The sequence below is a fragment of the Rhinatrema bivittatum genome, chromosome 15, assembly GCF_901001135.1.
Source record: "Rhinatrema bivittatum chromosome 15, aRhiBiv1.1, whole genome shotgun sequence".
In the NCBI taxonomy this organism is placed as follows: domain Eukaryota; kingdom Metazoa; phylum Chordata; class Amphibia; order Gymnophiona; family Rhinatrematidae; genus Rhinatrema; species Rhinatrema bivittatum.
This window is the reverse complement of record NC_042629.1, coordinates 57,993,703-58,009,033: the sequence shown is the minus strand read 5'-3', so window position 1 is coordinate 58,009,033 and position 15,331 is coordinate 57,993,703. Positions and strand designations below refer to the sequence as shown.

Sequence of the window (15,331 nt, the reverse complement as noted above, 5' to 3'; positions counted from 1 at the left end):
GCAGCTCTTCTCCCACCTGTGCTCGGAAATTCTCCAGTCCTAGCCCAGCTCTTCTCTTGCCCAGGCTAAGCCCTCAGTCTCCCGAGCTGGGACGCAGGTGAGAAATTTGAGGCCTGCAGAGGTTTTTCAGCCTTTGCTTTGTGACATCTATTCCTGTGCCTTGTTTATTTAAAAAATTCTTATTACCTGCTTTGTCAGTTCTAAAAAGAGCTGTCCGTCTGGTAGCAAAGTGTGTGAGTGCTTCCTTGAGCGATGAAGAGGTAGCCGGTGCCTTCAGGTCATGCTTCCCTCTGGCTCTCCCTCTACAGATTATCTATGCAGAGGTTCCCCTGACTGACAGCCATCGCTCACTGGCCTCCTACGGCTTGAAGGATGGAGATGTGGTGATTCTCAGACAGAAGGAGAATGCGGACGCTCGGCCTGCTGCATCATTTCCAGGTGAGGAGACCTCCCTTGTCAATGCTGCTGGCCCCAGATTCTTGGGTCACAGCCATGCCATCTTAGGTTTGACGACTTGTTCATTAAGCTTTTAGTTGTTTTGGTCTTAAATGGACTTCCTTTTGTCTTGCTTCGTAAAACATTATTTTCTTCTTTCAACTAATTTCAATTAGACTACATGCACTTAAAAAAAAAAAAAAAAAAAAGCCATGCTCCTTGGGCCAGCTCAGTGGCAGCGCGGTGCGCTGTGATGTGGAGAATTTTGGTTCAGTTCCCTGGTCACGGCCCCAAAGGGCATGCATACCGGGTTCTGTGGGCCGAAAGTAAGTCAGGAGGGCATATCGAGTGCGGGAAAACATTTGCGGAGAGTTGCAAACAAAGTCTCCTGGCCCCAAATCCCAGCCCTGGTTCCGACTGAGCTGGAAACCCAGAGGAGGAGGAGGAAACTCGGGTCAAATAAAGGGTGGTAGATGCATGGGACAGCCTCCCAGTAGATGTACTAAAGGCAGAGACAGCATCTGAATCCAGGAAAACCTGGCATAGGCACAGAAGAACTGTAGTTGTGAAGGCAGATCCACTGAGGCCTAAGGCAATGCAAAGAGTAGATGGGCCTTACTGTCATAACTTTTTCTTTCTGTTTCCTCTCAAGATCTCTTTATTTGGTTAAAGATAAATCACTTATTCTTCGTGTCCCTACAAGAGACCCAGCTCTGCACTTTAGGCCAGCCATGTCTGGAGGTGCTGCGGAGGCAGTATTCACAGTTCCAGACGTTGCCCAACAGCAGCACCAGGTAGCCACACGTGTACTCGATTCCAGAGGACACTGCAGTCGCTGGCTGAAGATTGTGGGTGCAGTGGCTGGGCTAGATAGGAGAGGTTTAACAAGGGGGGAAGACCTCAGGTGGCTACGAAGGAGTTGTAGCCTAAAACCTCTTTCTAGACCAGCTCAAGTCTGGGAGGAGAGAGTTCCTTCCCCACCTACTCATGCTGCTGGTCATCCTTTGCATCTCAGTGCTGGCAGTTCTCCGCTTCCCCCACACCCTTATCTGAGCAGGTTATTATCTGCGAAAGGAACGCAAAGCATAAATCACACGACCTGAGAGTTCAGTCATTTTGAGGGCCTGTTCCCTCTGGAAAGGTGTGCTCCCTGGAATACATCATTTCCAAAAGAATCTACATTGTCTGTGATCTTCAGTCATTTGTCTCTCTCAGCCCGCTCAGTCTTCAGCCTTTTCTCCTCCTCTCCTGCTGGATGCACTCTTCCTCCAGTGCTCCCCACCAGCAACTTCACTGGGCTTTACTCGTCTCCCTTTAGCTCCCTTCGACCTTCTCTCCCCCTCAGTATCTCATTTCCTTTTCTCGGTAGAATGGGTCAGCAGCCCCCTTCCCAGCCTCAGTGCCCCTGGGAGTGTGCCCAAGTATGTGAGGCTCCTTTTAGCAACTCAGAGAAGCAAACCTACTGGGACTTTGAGCTGCTGGCTAGTGATGAGGATGCCTAGCTCTCAACCTGGTCCTCAAGACATAGCCACAATTTGTGGGGTTTTCAGGATATGCATAGTGAATATGCATGAGAGGGGGGGTCTGCATGCGCTGCCTCTATTGTGTGCAGCTCTGTCTCCTATATGTTCCTTCTGGATATCCTGCAAACCTGGCTGACTGGCTTCAGAGCCACTGGCCTTTGGGCTTAGAGCTCTGATTCTAAAGCAAGAAACTTTGAGGTCAGACTCCATTTATGGCTTTTATTTTATAGCATTTGGCTGCTTCCAACCCTAACCCTGCCACTCTTGCTGCTCTACATCACTTCATGTGACTTGGATAACTCACTTCTCTCTCTCCCTTCTCTTCCTCCTCCTGCTTTATGTTCGCTGGACTCTTAGTTCTGCTCTTCTCCTTGCTGTCTCTTTTTATGCCTTAAACCCGGGCCTGGATGAATTCTGTCCCAAACAGCACAAGCTTCACTAGGCTCAGCTGCATTGGAAGAGATCCAAATTCCCCACACCAACGTAGGTTTGACTCTCTTTACCAGTCCTGTCCTTTTGGGTTTGTTCTGCAATCTGCCATGGTGACCACATAGCATTCTCTGTTCTCTTCCTTGACCAGTAGCCTTCAGTGGCAGGGATGAAAAACCCCCCGAGGTACCTAAAATTTGGAGCCTGGTTACCTGTCCAGGGAGAAGAGCTGCAGTTTCTGAAGCCAGGTCAGGGCTGTGGAGACCTGACAGTACTGGGCTTAGATAGAGGCCGGAGATGGGGAGAAGGAATGGGAGGAAAGAGTCAAAAGTAGTGGAGGCTAAAATGCAAAATTAAAATAAAGAAAAAACAGCAAAAAACCCAAAACAGCAAAATAAGCAAAAACAAATCTGGAATTGCATGTGTGTTTTATAACTCCATGGCCTGCACGTGTGTGTTACACTTAGTCTAGTTTGTCTGTATGTGCTTTGAGGATGGGTAGGTGGGTGAGATCGGCATGGAGGGGGAGGTTTCATTTTCTGTGTGTAGGGATGGTGTGAGTTGCTTGAGTAGGGGGAGTGTTTAGGAGGTCCCACACGCTTGCACCCTCTCCACTCTTATCATTGTCATTATTATATATTGACCTAATGTACTATAATTACATTAATACCATCAAAGTGATGAATAAAAAAAACAAAAACACCCTGAGTCACCTCCCTCCCTCCCTCTGCTCTCACCCCATCTCTGCATTCTCCTCCCCTGTCCGCTTCCCTGCCCTCTCCCAGCCTCTCTTCCCCTGTCCCTAGCACCCTTTCTCCCCCCACCACTTTCTGCACTTCCCCTCGCTCCTTCTCTGTTTCCCCTTTCCTCCCGCTTTTATCCCAGACAGCGTAGTTGTAGGAGAGTTGGGGCCAGGCAGCGGTAGCGGAAGGAATTTGTTTTTTTTATTTAAAACATTTTTATATATTGTCATTCTGATTTTCAGTCATGACGGTTTACAATAAAATAAAGAGTAATTAGAAAAAATACAATGAAACTTAAGATTTAGTTTATAATAGCAGCGTAATCAAATTAAAAAAATAAGTTTAAAAATAAAAAATGCCAGCTAAAAGTATCAGTAATATAAAACAAATATTTTTAAATCAAAATAAAATAAATCCTGGCCACATAATAGCATCCTCAATCCGTTATTAGGTCTAGCTTTCAAATGCCTTATCAAATAGCCATGGTTTTAGGTTCTTTCTAAAAGCCATTTGATCTGTCTGCATTCTTAATTCCAAAGGTAATGAATTCCACAATTTCGGTCCTGTTGAAATGGCTCTTTCTCTGACCTCACTGAGGTGGGCTGTTACGTATAGTCGGTACCACAAGGAAGCCTTTATCAGATCGCAAATTTCTTTGCGGTGTGTAAAGATGGATAGTTGCATTTAACCACTCTGTACTGTTATTTAAGTATTTCTGTAAGAAACATATAAGACTTTAAACTCAATCCTTTATTTAACAGGCAGTCAGTGCAACAAATTTAGAATTGGTGTTATAGGATCACATTTTCTGGCTCCTGTTAATATTCTAGCAGTCGCATTTTGTAAAAGCTGTAATGGTCTTGTTGATAGGCCGAGTAGTAAGGCATTAGAGTAGTCTAAGCTAGAAAAAAAGCGTAATGCTTGAAGTACTGTCCGAAAATGCTCATAGTGTAATAGCGGTTTGTTTTAAACGTTTCTGTATTTGAAGTTTATTGTAGCCGTCTCTAATTTTTGTACTCGTATGCTTTTTTTCAAATGTAATTGCTTTGGCCCCCAGTTCCTCCAGGAGTTTGCCTAGCAGGTTCTGGGAAGCTCCAATGGCCCCTACCTTCAGTCACCACATCTGCTGGTGGGGTCTGGAAATCCCCAGTAGCCACGCTGCTTTCTGTCTCTGCCGGGTCCTGTGCTTATCTTTTTGGTTTTGTCGGCCTGCTGGTCCTGCCTGTCACGTCAGTGTCGCAGACAGAGGGGCAAAACTGAAAATATGCTGAAAAATAGGCCCAAAAAAAAAAAGGAGCAAAAATCATTGCCACAATTGTGAAGAATTTACAGCCCTTGACAGGACGGGTATAGGAAGAAAACAGGAGCGGTCACTGTTGTCAGCCCCCAGTTTCCTGGGTTTCGGGAGAGTGGATGAACTGGAGGAGAGAGGGGGTCAGTGGTAGAGGATTGTGTGGGACACAGCTACGAATTAGTAAGAGCCATCATAGAGCCAAAAAGGTTTTGAGGCTGCTAATAATCGAAGCAGGAGAAGCCGTCGCAAAGGCTGGAGGGGTTCAGAAGGCATGGAAGGAGGTGCTCTGCTCAGATTCATGGAGGCCTTTCTGCCAAAAGTACTGAATATTGAATGTGAAGAAAAAGGTCTGAGATTGAAAGAGCACACGTGTGCAGTTGCGTAATACAACGGAGGCCGGGCCCAGATTGGTGGCCCTGCAGCAGGAGACTCTTGCCCCTTGGGCTAATGGGGGTGCACAAAGCTGCTTCTTAACTGGCCTAAGAGCATTTTTTCACTAGGCCTCTAGCCCTCAGCCAGAGGACTGGGGGTGAAATTCTGAAGGTTACGAATGATGGGGACTCAGCCTTGTATAGTTTTCCTCCCTGTTCTCCATCGATGGAGACTGGCTAGATTCAGACTCGGCTGGAATTAAGGCGCCAGAGGGAGGGCTAGCCAGGCCAAAAACAATGGAGCCGGATGTATTTCAGGGGCGCAGTGCAGTGCTGGGAGATCTCCCTCGCCTGCCTTTGTCTGTACCAGAAGTGTTACCTTGTGTGGCTGCGGCGATTGCCTAGCGATAGCTTCAGGAGTGGTTTCATAGAAACATAGAAATGACGGCAGAAGAAGACCAAATGGCCCATCAAGTCTGCCCAGCAAGCTACGCACTTTATCCATTTTTTTCCCCCTTTTTCTCTCTCCCACCTGTTACTATTGGCTTCCAGTACCCTCCAGCCCTAATTCCCCTCCACCCAATTTAGAGAGCAGCTTTGAATCTGCATCCAAGTGACATCCAGCTCAATTGGGGGTAGCAACTGCTGCAACAAGCAGGCCACCCCCTTGCCCCCATACTCTTACCCACCCCTGTTTTTATTTATTTAATTTTTTTGGAAATAGCAGCCCTCCATCCTTCCGCTCCGTGAAGGTGGAACACCAACTACTGGCCACTGGCATCCCGCTCCGTGAGTGCCTCTGTGGCTACTGCCGCTCCGTGCAGTGTTTGAATGCCTCTGTGGCTACTGCCACAGAGGCATTCAAACACTGACTCTTCCTTTGGGGGAGAAGAAAAAATTATTTTTTTGAAAGCCGAAAATTGTGCAGATTGAACTGCAAGACTTTAATTCTAAAATGTAAGAATCGAGCAAAAGTCCCCCAGTGCTTTCTTTCACAATTTGTTTTTTTTTTTTCTGTCACGGATTAAAGGACACGGAGATTCCCCTGCTGATGAATATCCTCAAGGTATAAGCGCAGTAACGCTTTCCTCTCTCTTTTTTTTTTTTTTTTTTTTTTAAGGTTTGCCTGCCATAGATTTCAGCAGCATTGCGGTTCCTGGAGCATCCCGTCGGCAGTCGGCGCAGGCCTGCCGCTCATCTCCCTCTGCCGCCTCCTCTTCCTCCGCCTCCCCGCAGGGATTGGACAATCCGGCGATGTTGCGGGAGATGTTGCTTAGCAACCCGCACGAGTTGTCCCTGCTGAAGGAGCGCAACCCCCCGCTGGCCGACGCCCTGCTGAGCGGAGATCTGGGTGAGTTGGGGGCCGGCCCTCCCCGCGTCGGGGGCAGCGCGCCAGTCCTGCGTGCAGAGTGGGATCCAGGGGAAGCGTGTGTTTGGGATTGTGTTAGCCGTGTAAGATGATGAAACTTGTTCCCAAGGGCTTTCCTGCTTTGTGCGTCCGCTTTACAGCTTAGGGGGTTGCGATTCATGTCCAGATTTTAATGCAACAGTTGAGCGTACGCGGGGAGGGCCGTTTCATCTGCCGCCTTATCGTGGGTAACTTAACGTTACGTCCCCACCGCTGTGTCAGGCCGTGGAAATGCTGTTTCTCTTGGCACAGGAAAAAGGCTGCCATTTCAGCAAGCTTAGGAAATGAAACTGAGGCAGACCCACTGCAAGCAAAGAAACAGTGTGAAGGAGAGGGGGTCAGAAAAAAAAAGAATCTAAGAAATTAATGTGGATTTCCGAACTCAAGCTTCTGATATAAATAATGTAAAATCAGTTCTTTCTCTGTGGGCTATAGTGGCGCTGCCAGCTGATTCGTAGCTTACATGTAGGAAAGCACGCTTGGTAGGGGAGTAGTTTTATTAAACGAGTATATCTCAACTCTCAGTGCCGCTGACCAGCCTGTAGTCAAAATGCTTAAAGTCCACACCTTGCGTTTATGTTGCACTGAGCTTATACTGACATGAGTCATCTATATTAAATAACATGGCGACTTCTTGTCAGAGCCAGTAATGAAATGTAATGTAAGAATTAGATATCGCTGCCATGCAAAGCAGAAGGTCCCGTTCTCAGGGCTGCGTGGCAGTGCTGGGTACTGCCCTGCAGAAGGGACCTGGGCTGGGAAGAGAGTCCCAGTCATCGCACAGCAGCGTGGCTTGGTGGCCAGACACGGGGCCCACGGCTGCAGAGTCCTGGCTAAGGACTATCGCTGTAATGTTTGGGCTAAGCGAGTTGGAAGAGGGAGGGGAAAAGCCCGGCCCATGGCCACACAGCCCCAGCCGAGCTTGAAAGTCCCAAAGGTGTCAGAGGAAATTGCCAGGCAGAACCAAACAAAGAAAACGACTGACTGCAGGTGAGACCTGCTGGTAAACTTTCCTTCCTCGCTCTCCCATGTCCCTAGAGTCCGGGCATGTCACTGCCCTCATCCTGCTAGCCCCAGCAGGTGGAATAGCGAAACATGAATCTTTGCTTTTGGGCCTTAGCTGATCAAGCTGATAGGCCTAACTCTGTGCTGCCCGAATGCTGCTCCTGTTCTGTAATCCTGCTCAGACGCTCAAGCAAAGCACTAAACTGCACCTTTAACCCCAAGCCTTATCTCTCTGGCTTTCCTCACTCTAACAGAGAAATTTATCAGGGTGCTGTTAGATCAGCAGCAGGAGAGAGCCAGGCGGGAGCAAGAGAGGATTCGGCTCTTCTCAGCAGATCCCTTTGACCTTGAAGCTCAGGCCAAAATAGAAGAGGACATCAGGTAAGTGTACAGTGCACGGGCCAGGCCACAGCCGAAGTGTACACTGCAGTAGAGGGAGAGGGTCTCAGCCCTGCTGAGTGGAAGGGGCACTCCTACTGCAGGCAAGGAGGGAACTCATCCTGGCATGTTCGCTGCCTGTTGGGGAAGAGAGGGTTCAGCCTGTAGGCAAGGAGGAGGCCTGAGTCTAGCATGTGGGAGAGGAGAGGCCTGTCGGGCGTTCCTGTTGTCTGCAAGAGAGGAGGGGTTCAGCCTGGTACTCTCACTGCCTGCTGGGGAAGGGAGAGGGTGTCAAGTGGCCAGACGCCCACTGGAGTGAAGTGAATGACAGAACCAAACTTTGTGTGTGTTTTGGTAAGTGTAAAGAATCGCGGGTCCTATAGCCAAAGTTTAGTTATTTAGGCTGCTGGTCACTCGTTCAGCTCTTGTTCCCTGCCATGGTCAAAGTAACTCAGCATTGGTTGTTAAGTTAAAGTCACCAGTGAAGCTGTACAAAGCACGATGAAGGAGCAGCAGCAGAGGGAACAGGATTAGGGTGCTTTTGGTGCAGTTGTAAGGGCAACAACGATGGTAAAGAAATGGCTCCCTTATGAAGAGAGGCTCAGCAGTAGGAGAAGAGACAACCAAGAAGGGGATGTGATAGAGGTTTATAAAATCATGAGTGGGGCGGAACCGATTATTTGGGAACTGTTGTTTATCCTTTCAGATAATACTAGGAGTAGGTGAAACGCCATTAAACTGACTGGTAACAGGTTTGAAATAAATTTAACAAAGCAGTTTTCAGTCAATGAACAATCAACCCGTGGAATTTGAAGCAGATTTAAAAAGGTTTGGATGTGTTTCTGGAAGACAGGTCCATTAACAGACTTGGGGATTGACTACAGGAAGCTGGGAGTGATCAAGAGGGAATGGATCTCCCCATTAGGATCTGTTGGCTGGCACTTCCACACACCTGGATTGGGGGAAAGGATGCTGGGCTCTAAGGGCCATTGGTCTGACCCAGTATGGCCTTATAATATCCATAGTGACTTGAGGATGGGCACTGGAGTCCTTACTCTCTAAACTGCATCATCGCAGTGTTGTGGGGGTTGATGGAAAGCTTTATGTGAGTTAATCTCCAGTCATTTGCTCATTAGCCAACTCCTAGACTTGTTGGATCCACATGATACTCTTTAAAGCAGGGCTTCCCAAACGGTAGGTCAGGACGAAAAGTGGGGTCATAGAACCTTCAAATGGGGTCACAAATGTCTCAAAAGACTGCATTCTTCGGGCACCAGCAGCAGTATTAATAGTGGAAGTCAGTATGGGCCTGTGAGCCAGCACGTGCTCACAGGCCTTAGGGTAGCACTGCCCGAGCATGAGTTTCTGTAGTAACCAGAAACCCTGTGTGAGTAGAGATCAGGGCCGCTGCCATGGCTCAGAGGCCCCAAACTGACTTCCCTCACTAATGCTGCTGCCGCTTGCAGATCGTAGTCAGGCCTTGCAGCAGCCATGAAGGGAAAGGCGGGCTGAGTGTACAAGGGCCAGTGAGGTGGCCATTGCTTTCCTCTCCTCACTCACCACTGAACCCTACCCAAGAGAAAAATGTTGCCTCTGTCTTCAGCCTTCTCTCTCTTCCCACCAGTTGTTGTCCAGCTTTGGCCCAAGGGACTGGGAGATATGAGATGAGGGAAGGGATGACAAATGATCGGTGGGGGTTATAAAAAAGGATTGAAGGTGGGAGGATGTAGAAAGGGGCTGGAGGGATGGGCTAAGAAGTTGAGGAGCCCAGGGCATGTAAGAGAGGATCTGCTGGAGGTTGAGAGAGGATGGCGGCTGAGAGGGTGGAGGAGGACTGCATCCTCACTGATTTGTTGTAGTTATTCCCTGGGGTCATGTTAAGTTTGGGAAGCCCTGCGTTAAGGGCTTTCTACATGTTGTTTTTATAATGGGTCATGTTGGCTCACAACCTGAATACACAGGCACAGAGAGAGAAAGTGACTTGCCCAGGGTCACACAGTCAGTGAGAGAGAGAGAGATTTGAACCCTTGCTTTAGAAGAAATTTTCTGACTGTGGACCTTTTTCTGGTCGTTAGTTCTTTGAGGTTTTTGTAAGAGTTTTTTCCTTTCTCTCATTCTTTGTCCTCTCCTGCCCTGTCTCACTTTCCCATCTGACTCATTTCAAGGAGATGCCCTGTATAGCCTGCATCATTCCCTGTTGCCTTTCACGTCCCCTCTCAGGACCTGCTGTGAAAACCTATGCCCCTTGAACTGGTGTTTGTGCGTCCATGTGGTTTAGATGTTCTTTGTGTGCGAGAAGTGTGGTTTCCAGTTTTGGTTTCTGCTTTATGGGCTGCAGGCAGCAGAACATTGAGGAGAACATGACGATTGCTATGGAGGAGGCGCCGGAGAGCTTTGGCCAGGTGGTGATGCTATACATTAACTGCAAAGTGAACGGATATCCAGTGAAAGCCTTCGTCGACTCAGGTGACTGCTCTCGGGTTAGCAGTACAGTAAATGGGGGGGAATGGAGCAGCCTGATTGGGCGAGTGAGATCACATGACCGCACAAGACCCAGCTTTTGCTGACTTTATCTAAGAAGCCTTTCACACCAAATATTTTCCGCCTTCACAACACCCCAGAGGAAGGGGTAATAGAGTGTGGCTTGGTGTGCCACAGGCCACTCTTTACAGATAAAAATAAAAGGAAGCCCAAGGTGTTTTATCTAGCAATTCAGTTTTAAAATGCCATGCTTTGGCCATTTGTGACTGTTTGGCTAGGTCCTTCAGCCCTATAGAACTATTAATTAGCAATTACTTTGTTAGAGCATTATCCTATAATGCTCTGAGGCCCCTGCTGCTCCTCCTCCTGATGGGATAGAAGCAGTAACTTCCCAGTGGGGAAAGAAAATATCAAATAATTGTGTGAAAAGAGACTGCGCTGGGTGTGACTGTTCACACCTCTAAGTGTGTACATTAAAGACCGCAAACACGTTTAACCCTAAAGGTGCAAAATACAACAGGATTTAGGAGTTGCCCATGTAACATGCTGCCTGGCTCACATGTCCCAGATGTACATGTGAGGGGAAGGGCAGGGTGGATAGTCCATGTTAACTACGAAGGCTTCCCTGACTCTCCAGAGATCATCCCTTCAGCACATCAGCACGACGACAACTCAGTAATGCTGTCGTGAAACCCTTTCAGCTTATACATCAGTAGTTGTGGCTAGTAAAAGCTGTGATTAGCCAGCAGCGTGCACTTACCTGTTTCAGTGTAGCTAGTAAATGATCATTTTAAATCTAATACAACACCACAAACCGTTTTGGATAGCACATTGACCCAGTAAGCTTTAAAGGTGGTGCGATGTATAAATGACAACAACTTAGCTACAGAAAAAGCTTTATGCCATTAAAAGTGAACATTGCTATGACCTTCACTGGATATAACTGGTATCTTGGGGCCTGCAGCAGATGCTGAATCCCTGGTGATTAGACTAGGTGGGGCTCTATGGTCCTTATCTATGGTAAAACATAAACCTTCAAGTGGTGTTGCTCTGTGATTTTGGACACTGATGAGTTGCTTTATTAACATGCCTTGCTTTGCATATTTAGCTCTTGTACAGGAAGAGTAGAATTCAGAGCTCTGGGCATGTCCTTTCCTTAGCTGATCTCACGGAAATTGACAGCCCCAGGCTCATCTAGGCCACTCCTTTTTCCTGCTTGTTGCTGTACCACAGACCCTGCTAGATTTCTCCCTTCCTCATCACGAAGGGTCCTCTGTGCCCAGCCCAACCTTTCTTCAATTCCAGTCGTTTCCATTCATCCCTCCACCTCCACTGACAAGTATGCTCCATGCATCCTCCGCCCTTTCAGAAAAAAAATGCTTCTTTACATCGCTTCTGAATCCACCCAGCTTCAAACTGACACCTTTTCCTAGACCTTCTTTTCCATTGAAAAAATGCTTGCCTTTTGCTTACTATCTGAATGTATCTTTCATATCAGCTACTCACAGTATATATGTTGCTGCTGTTTGGGAACTTTAATCAGTTTTCTTACCTCACGCTGTACTGGTCACGTTATCTGCGCGGGCTCCCAGTCTGAGCCAGCTGTAGCCAAACCCCCGACCCGTGCGGGCTCCCAGTCTGAGCCAGCTGTAGACATACCCCCCGACCCGTGCGGGCTCCCTGTCTGAGCCAGCTGTAGACATACCCCCCGACCCGTGCGGGCTCCCTGTCTGAGCCAGCTGTAGCCAAACCCCCCCCCGACCCCTGCGGGCTCCCTGTCTGAGCCAGCTGTAGCCAAAACCCCCCCCCCCCCCCCCCCCCCCCCGACCCCTGCGGGCTCCCTGTCTGAGCCAGCTGTAGCCAAACCTCCGACCCGCACTGCAGTCTCATCCAAACCAAGGTGTGGAATCTCTGGTTGTCTTGCTGCTAGCGACAGAAACTTTCACATAATTTTCTATCGGGAGCCATTTTTTTCCTGCAAGGTGTGCACACAGGAGGAGGAAAATAGAATGGCGCTTCAGATAGCTCTGCGCACAGATGTTGTACACACTGGGCCTAAATATTGCACATGAGAACCTTTTTTTTTTGTGGGCAGAGCCCCCAGATTCTTAAGAGGGTTTTGCAAAGCTGAGAACTGAAATGGTGCATTCTCTGTTGACAAGCAGGATGGAGAGTCCTGTGGGTGGGAGCAGTGCTTTCGGCATGCGCAGACGTTCCTGCATCACTCTCTTGTTTGGTATTTTGTGTCAGGTGCCCAGATGACCATCATGAGCCAGGCTTGTGCCGAGAGATGCCACATAATGAGACTGGTAGACAAGCGATGGGCAGGAATCGCCAAGGGTGTGGGCACACAGAAGATTATTGGCAGGGTGCACCTAGGTAAGCAAATATGTTTTATACAATTCTTGTACATGAACAGTCTAAGTGAATGTGCATTGAATCTCAAGTATAAAGAACATTCACTGTATACTTGAAATACTTAATACAATTTGGCAGCTATTTAAGAAAAAAGCAAACATTAAGGGACCATCATAGATGAATGCATGGGTACAAGTGCCTCTGATATTTCCAACTCATGTTCTGCAAAATTATAATGCCAGTTCTCCAATGATATTTTCAGTTTTAGATTTTCTGATGTTTTTATTTATAGACATCTGATATTCCGCTTTTTACCAGTGGTCCCGAGGTGGATTACAAATGTAATTATGGTTGGATCTTAGTTTTAATAATTGAAGAATTCATAATCATAAGGGTAGAGCTGGGAGAAGTAGAAAGAGGGTAGAGAATTAGTGGATGTTGGGCTGGAGGAGGAGCATGTCCGATGGACGTCTTAGTTAGTGGTGATGGATGAGTACAGAGGGATCAAGCAGGTACTGGTAGAAGAGAATGAGATAGTCAATAAAAAAATAAATTGGGATAAACCCCTCAGATGAATGTCCCTTGATAGGCTGGAGGAATAGCCATGCCTTGACTAGCTTTCTGAAGTTACAGTAGTTTGTTTCGCGGTAAAGAGCTAATGGTTGTCTGTTCCATCATTTTGGGGCATGGCCATTAAATGCCCAAGGTCATGTATACGTGAGTTTGGCAGCTGCCAAAGAAGGGCAGGAGAGGAAGGCCACTTGGGAGGATGGTAGGTTTCTTGTGGCCATGTAGGGGAACAGAAGCTGGGAGAGAGATTCAGGGAAAACGCAATATAAAACTCATCCAACCAACTAACCAGATACAGATCTGTAATAAACCCACTGGGGGCCAACTATGATTTCTATTAAAAAAAAAAAAAAACTCCCACTATTTTTAGTTCATTTTGTTTTTTCTTAATGTAATTTCTATCAGAAAATCCTAAATACTCTACCATTTTATTAATCTTAATATTATCTAAGGGTGCAATTTTTTTTTTTTAAGCATACAGATTTTTATTTTCTAAAGGGGAAAAAACCTCAGATAGCAGAGAAGTCGTTGACCTCCCAGAATGCTAAACATCAAGCTGCCATCACAGGAGAAAAAACCTTTGTTCTTCCCAAGTCAGTTCATAACATTTATGATGAAGATTTTCTTTGAAAACTGTCAGTGTGTAGACCTTAAAAAATGTCATTCTATAAGGACTTAAGTCAAAAGATCCATTGCTTTCCTAACGTAACGGCTGAGCCCCGCGGTCTCCACCACTGAAAAGATGTCCCAGAGCCATACAGCGTTGAACTAGTGGTGCCTCAATGCATTGATGAACAATGCAAGAAAAAACAAAATGAGCTAAACATATTGTTGGCACCCGTAGTCTTGCTAAGACATTCAGAGGCCGGTTTGTTCACACATTTCGAGACCAGGCAGAGAGGTTTGACTTGCATCCTGTATGCACGTCCCTTCTCTTGATGTGACTTAACATCAGGCCCGATAGAGCACTGTGTTTCGAGACTATTGCTGTCTCTACCTCAGGGGGTTCTTTCAGCTGCTGCCACTTCCTTTCCAAATCTAGAAACGCGCCACCACGTAAAAGCCAGTCCAAGAAACAAACATCTTTTCCGATAGGCTAAAGGGTTTTCAGACTTACTTCATGATATTCCCGTTGTCCAACTGCATAATGATCACACCTCACAAAATTGAACTACCCCCATGTATTAAATAAGCATTAATTCATAATTCCACTTCATTTATTTCAACAACAAGTATTTTGTGAGCTTTCCTTTTAAATGTTTATCTTTAATGTTAATTAATGTCTGCATTTACAAATTGTCCATCCCAAGGGATTAAATGCAGAGGCTGCTTTTAAATCTTACGCCTGATTGTCCACCTTCAGCCTCTTTAACTCCCTCATTTTAACCATTGTCTTACTATATGAAACTCCCCAGATCTCTTGACATATATGTTTGTTTTGATTAGACTGTAAGCTCTATTGAGCAGGGGCGGTCCCTTATGTGTGTTTGTAGAGCACTGTTATATGTCAAGTAGCGTTATAGAAATGTTAAGTGGTGATAGTAGAAATATTTTTGTAAAAATATTATATGTTTCATATAAACTCCCTTTCATAAAAATGTTAACATTGGCATTAACATTTGATTGGATTTTATGTGATGACATATTTCTTACACTGTGCTATAAAGATATTATTGGGGATTATTATAAATTTGCCCAGCAGGTATTATAAATATAGGAGGTACTTGTACCTGTGCACTCATCTATGATGAACCCTTATTGTGCGCTTTTTTTTCTTGAAATAGCTGCCAAATTGTATTAACTATTTCAGTTATACAGCGTATACAATTCTACCATTGGCTTAAAGATAACCGAGTATGTTTCCAATATTGTTTCAGTAAAGTTGCAAATCTTGACGCCCCCCCCAAGATCTTGTCAATTTTTTTTTTCCACAGTAGATTGTGCTATCACAGCTGCCATGTGTTTTGTGTTTTTTTGTTTTTTTTAACCAAATAGCTCTTTGGTTAAAAAAGTCCCCTTTTTTTCTGGGGAGGGATCTCTGAAAGTGTAAGGGATTGGTCTGTTTTACATTCTCACCGGCGCTGTTTCCTGTCCAAGGAGATGATTCTGAATTGGTGACCTGGTCTCCCGCAGTATGGGGCAGGCAGACAGGTCCGGGGTTTCAGTAAATCCACAGTGATTGAGGTACATTTGCTCATAAGAATATCTCATTCATTTTCATTGTGGATCTCCCGAAACCTAGACATGTTTATGACACCCGAGGACCAAAATTGCCTTCTCCCCATCATTGGGTTGTCAACCAAGTTTTCTGTGAACTTTCAAGTTTATTTTTATTT

At 46.4% G+C, this 15,331-nt stretch overlaps 1 protein-coding gene across 4 annotated transcripts in view; it reads left to right on the top strand.

Moving 5' to 3' along the window:
- The window catches only part of DDI2 (DNA damage inducible 1 homolog 2), a 55,271-nt gene that overhangs the window by 20,532 nt on the left and 19,408 nt on the right, over nt 1–15,331 (top strand). For all 4 annotated transcript variants that reach the window (XM_029578127.1, XM_029578126.1, XM_029578129.1 and 1 more), the window contains exons 2-6: nt 309–438; nt 5,916–6,146; nt 7,463–7,589; nt 9,925–10,052; nt 12,318–12,446. In XM_029578127.1, coding sequence (XP_029433987.1) covers nt 309–438; nt 5,916–6,146; nt 7,463–7,589; nt 9,925–10,052; nt 12,318–12,446 — 745 coding nt within the window. The remainder of the gene's footprint in view (nt 1–308; nt 439–5,915; nt 6,147–7,462; nt 7,590–9,924; nt 10,053–12,317; nt 12,447–15,331) is intronic.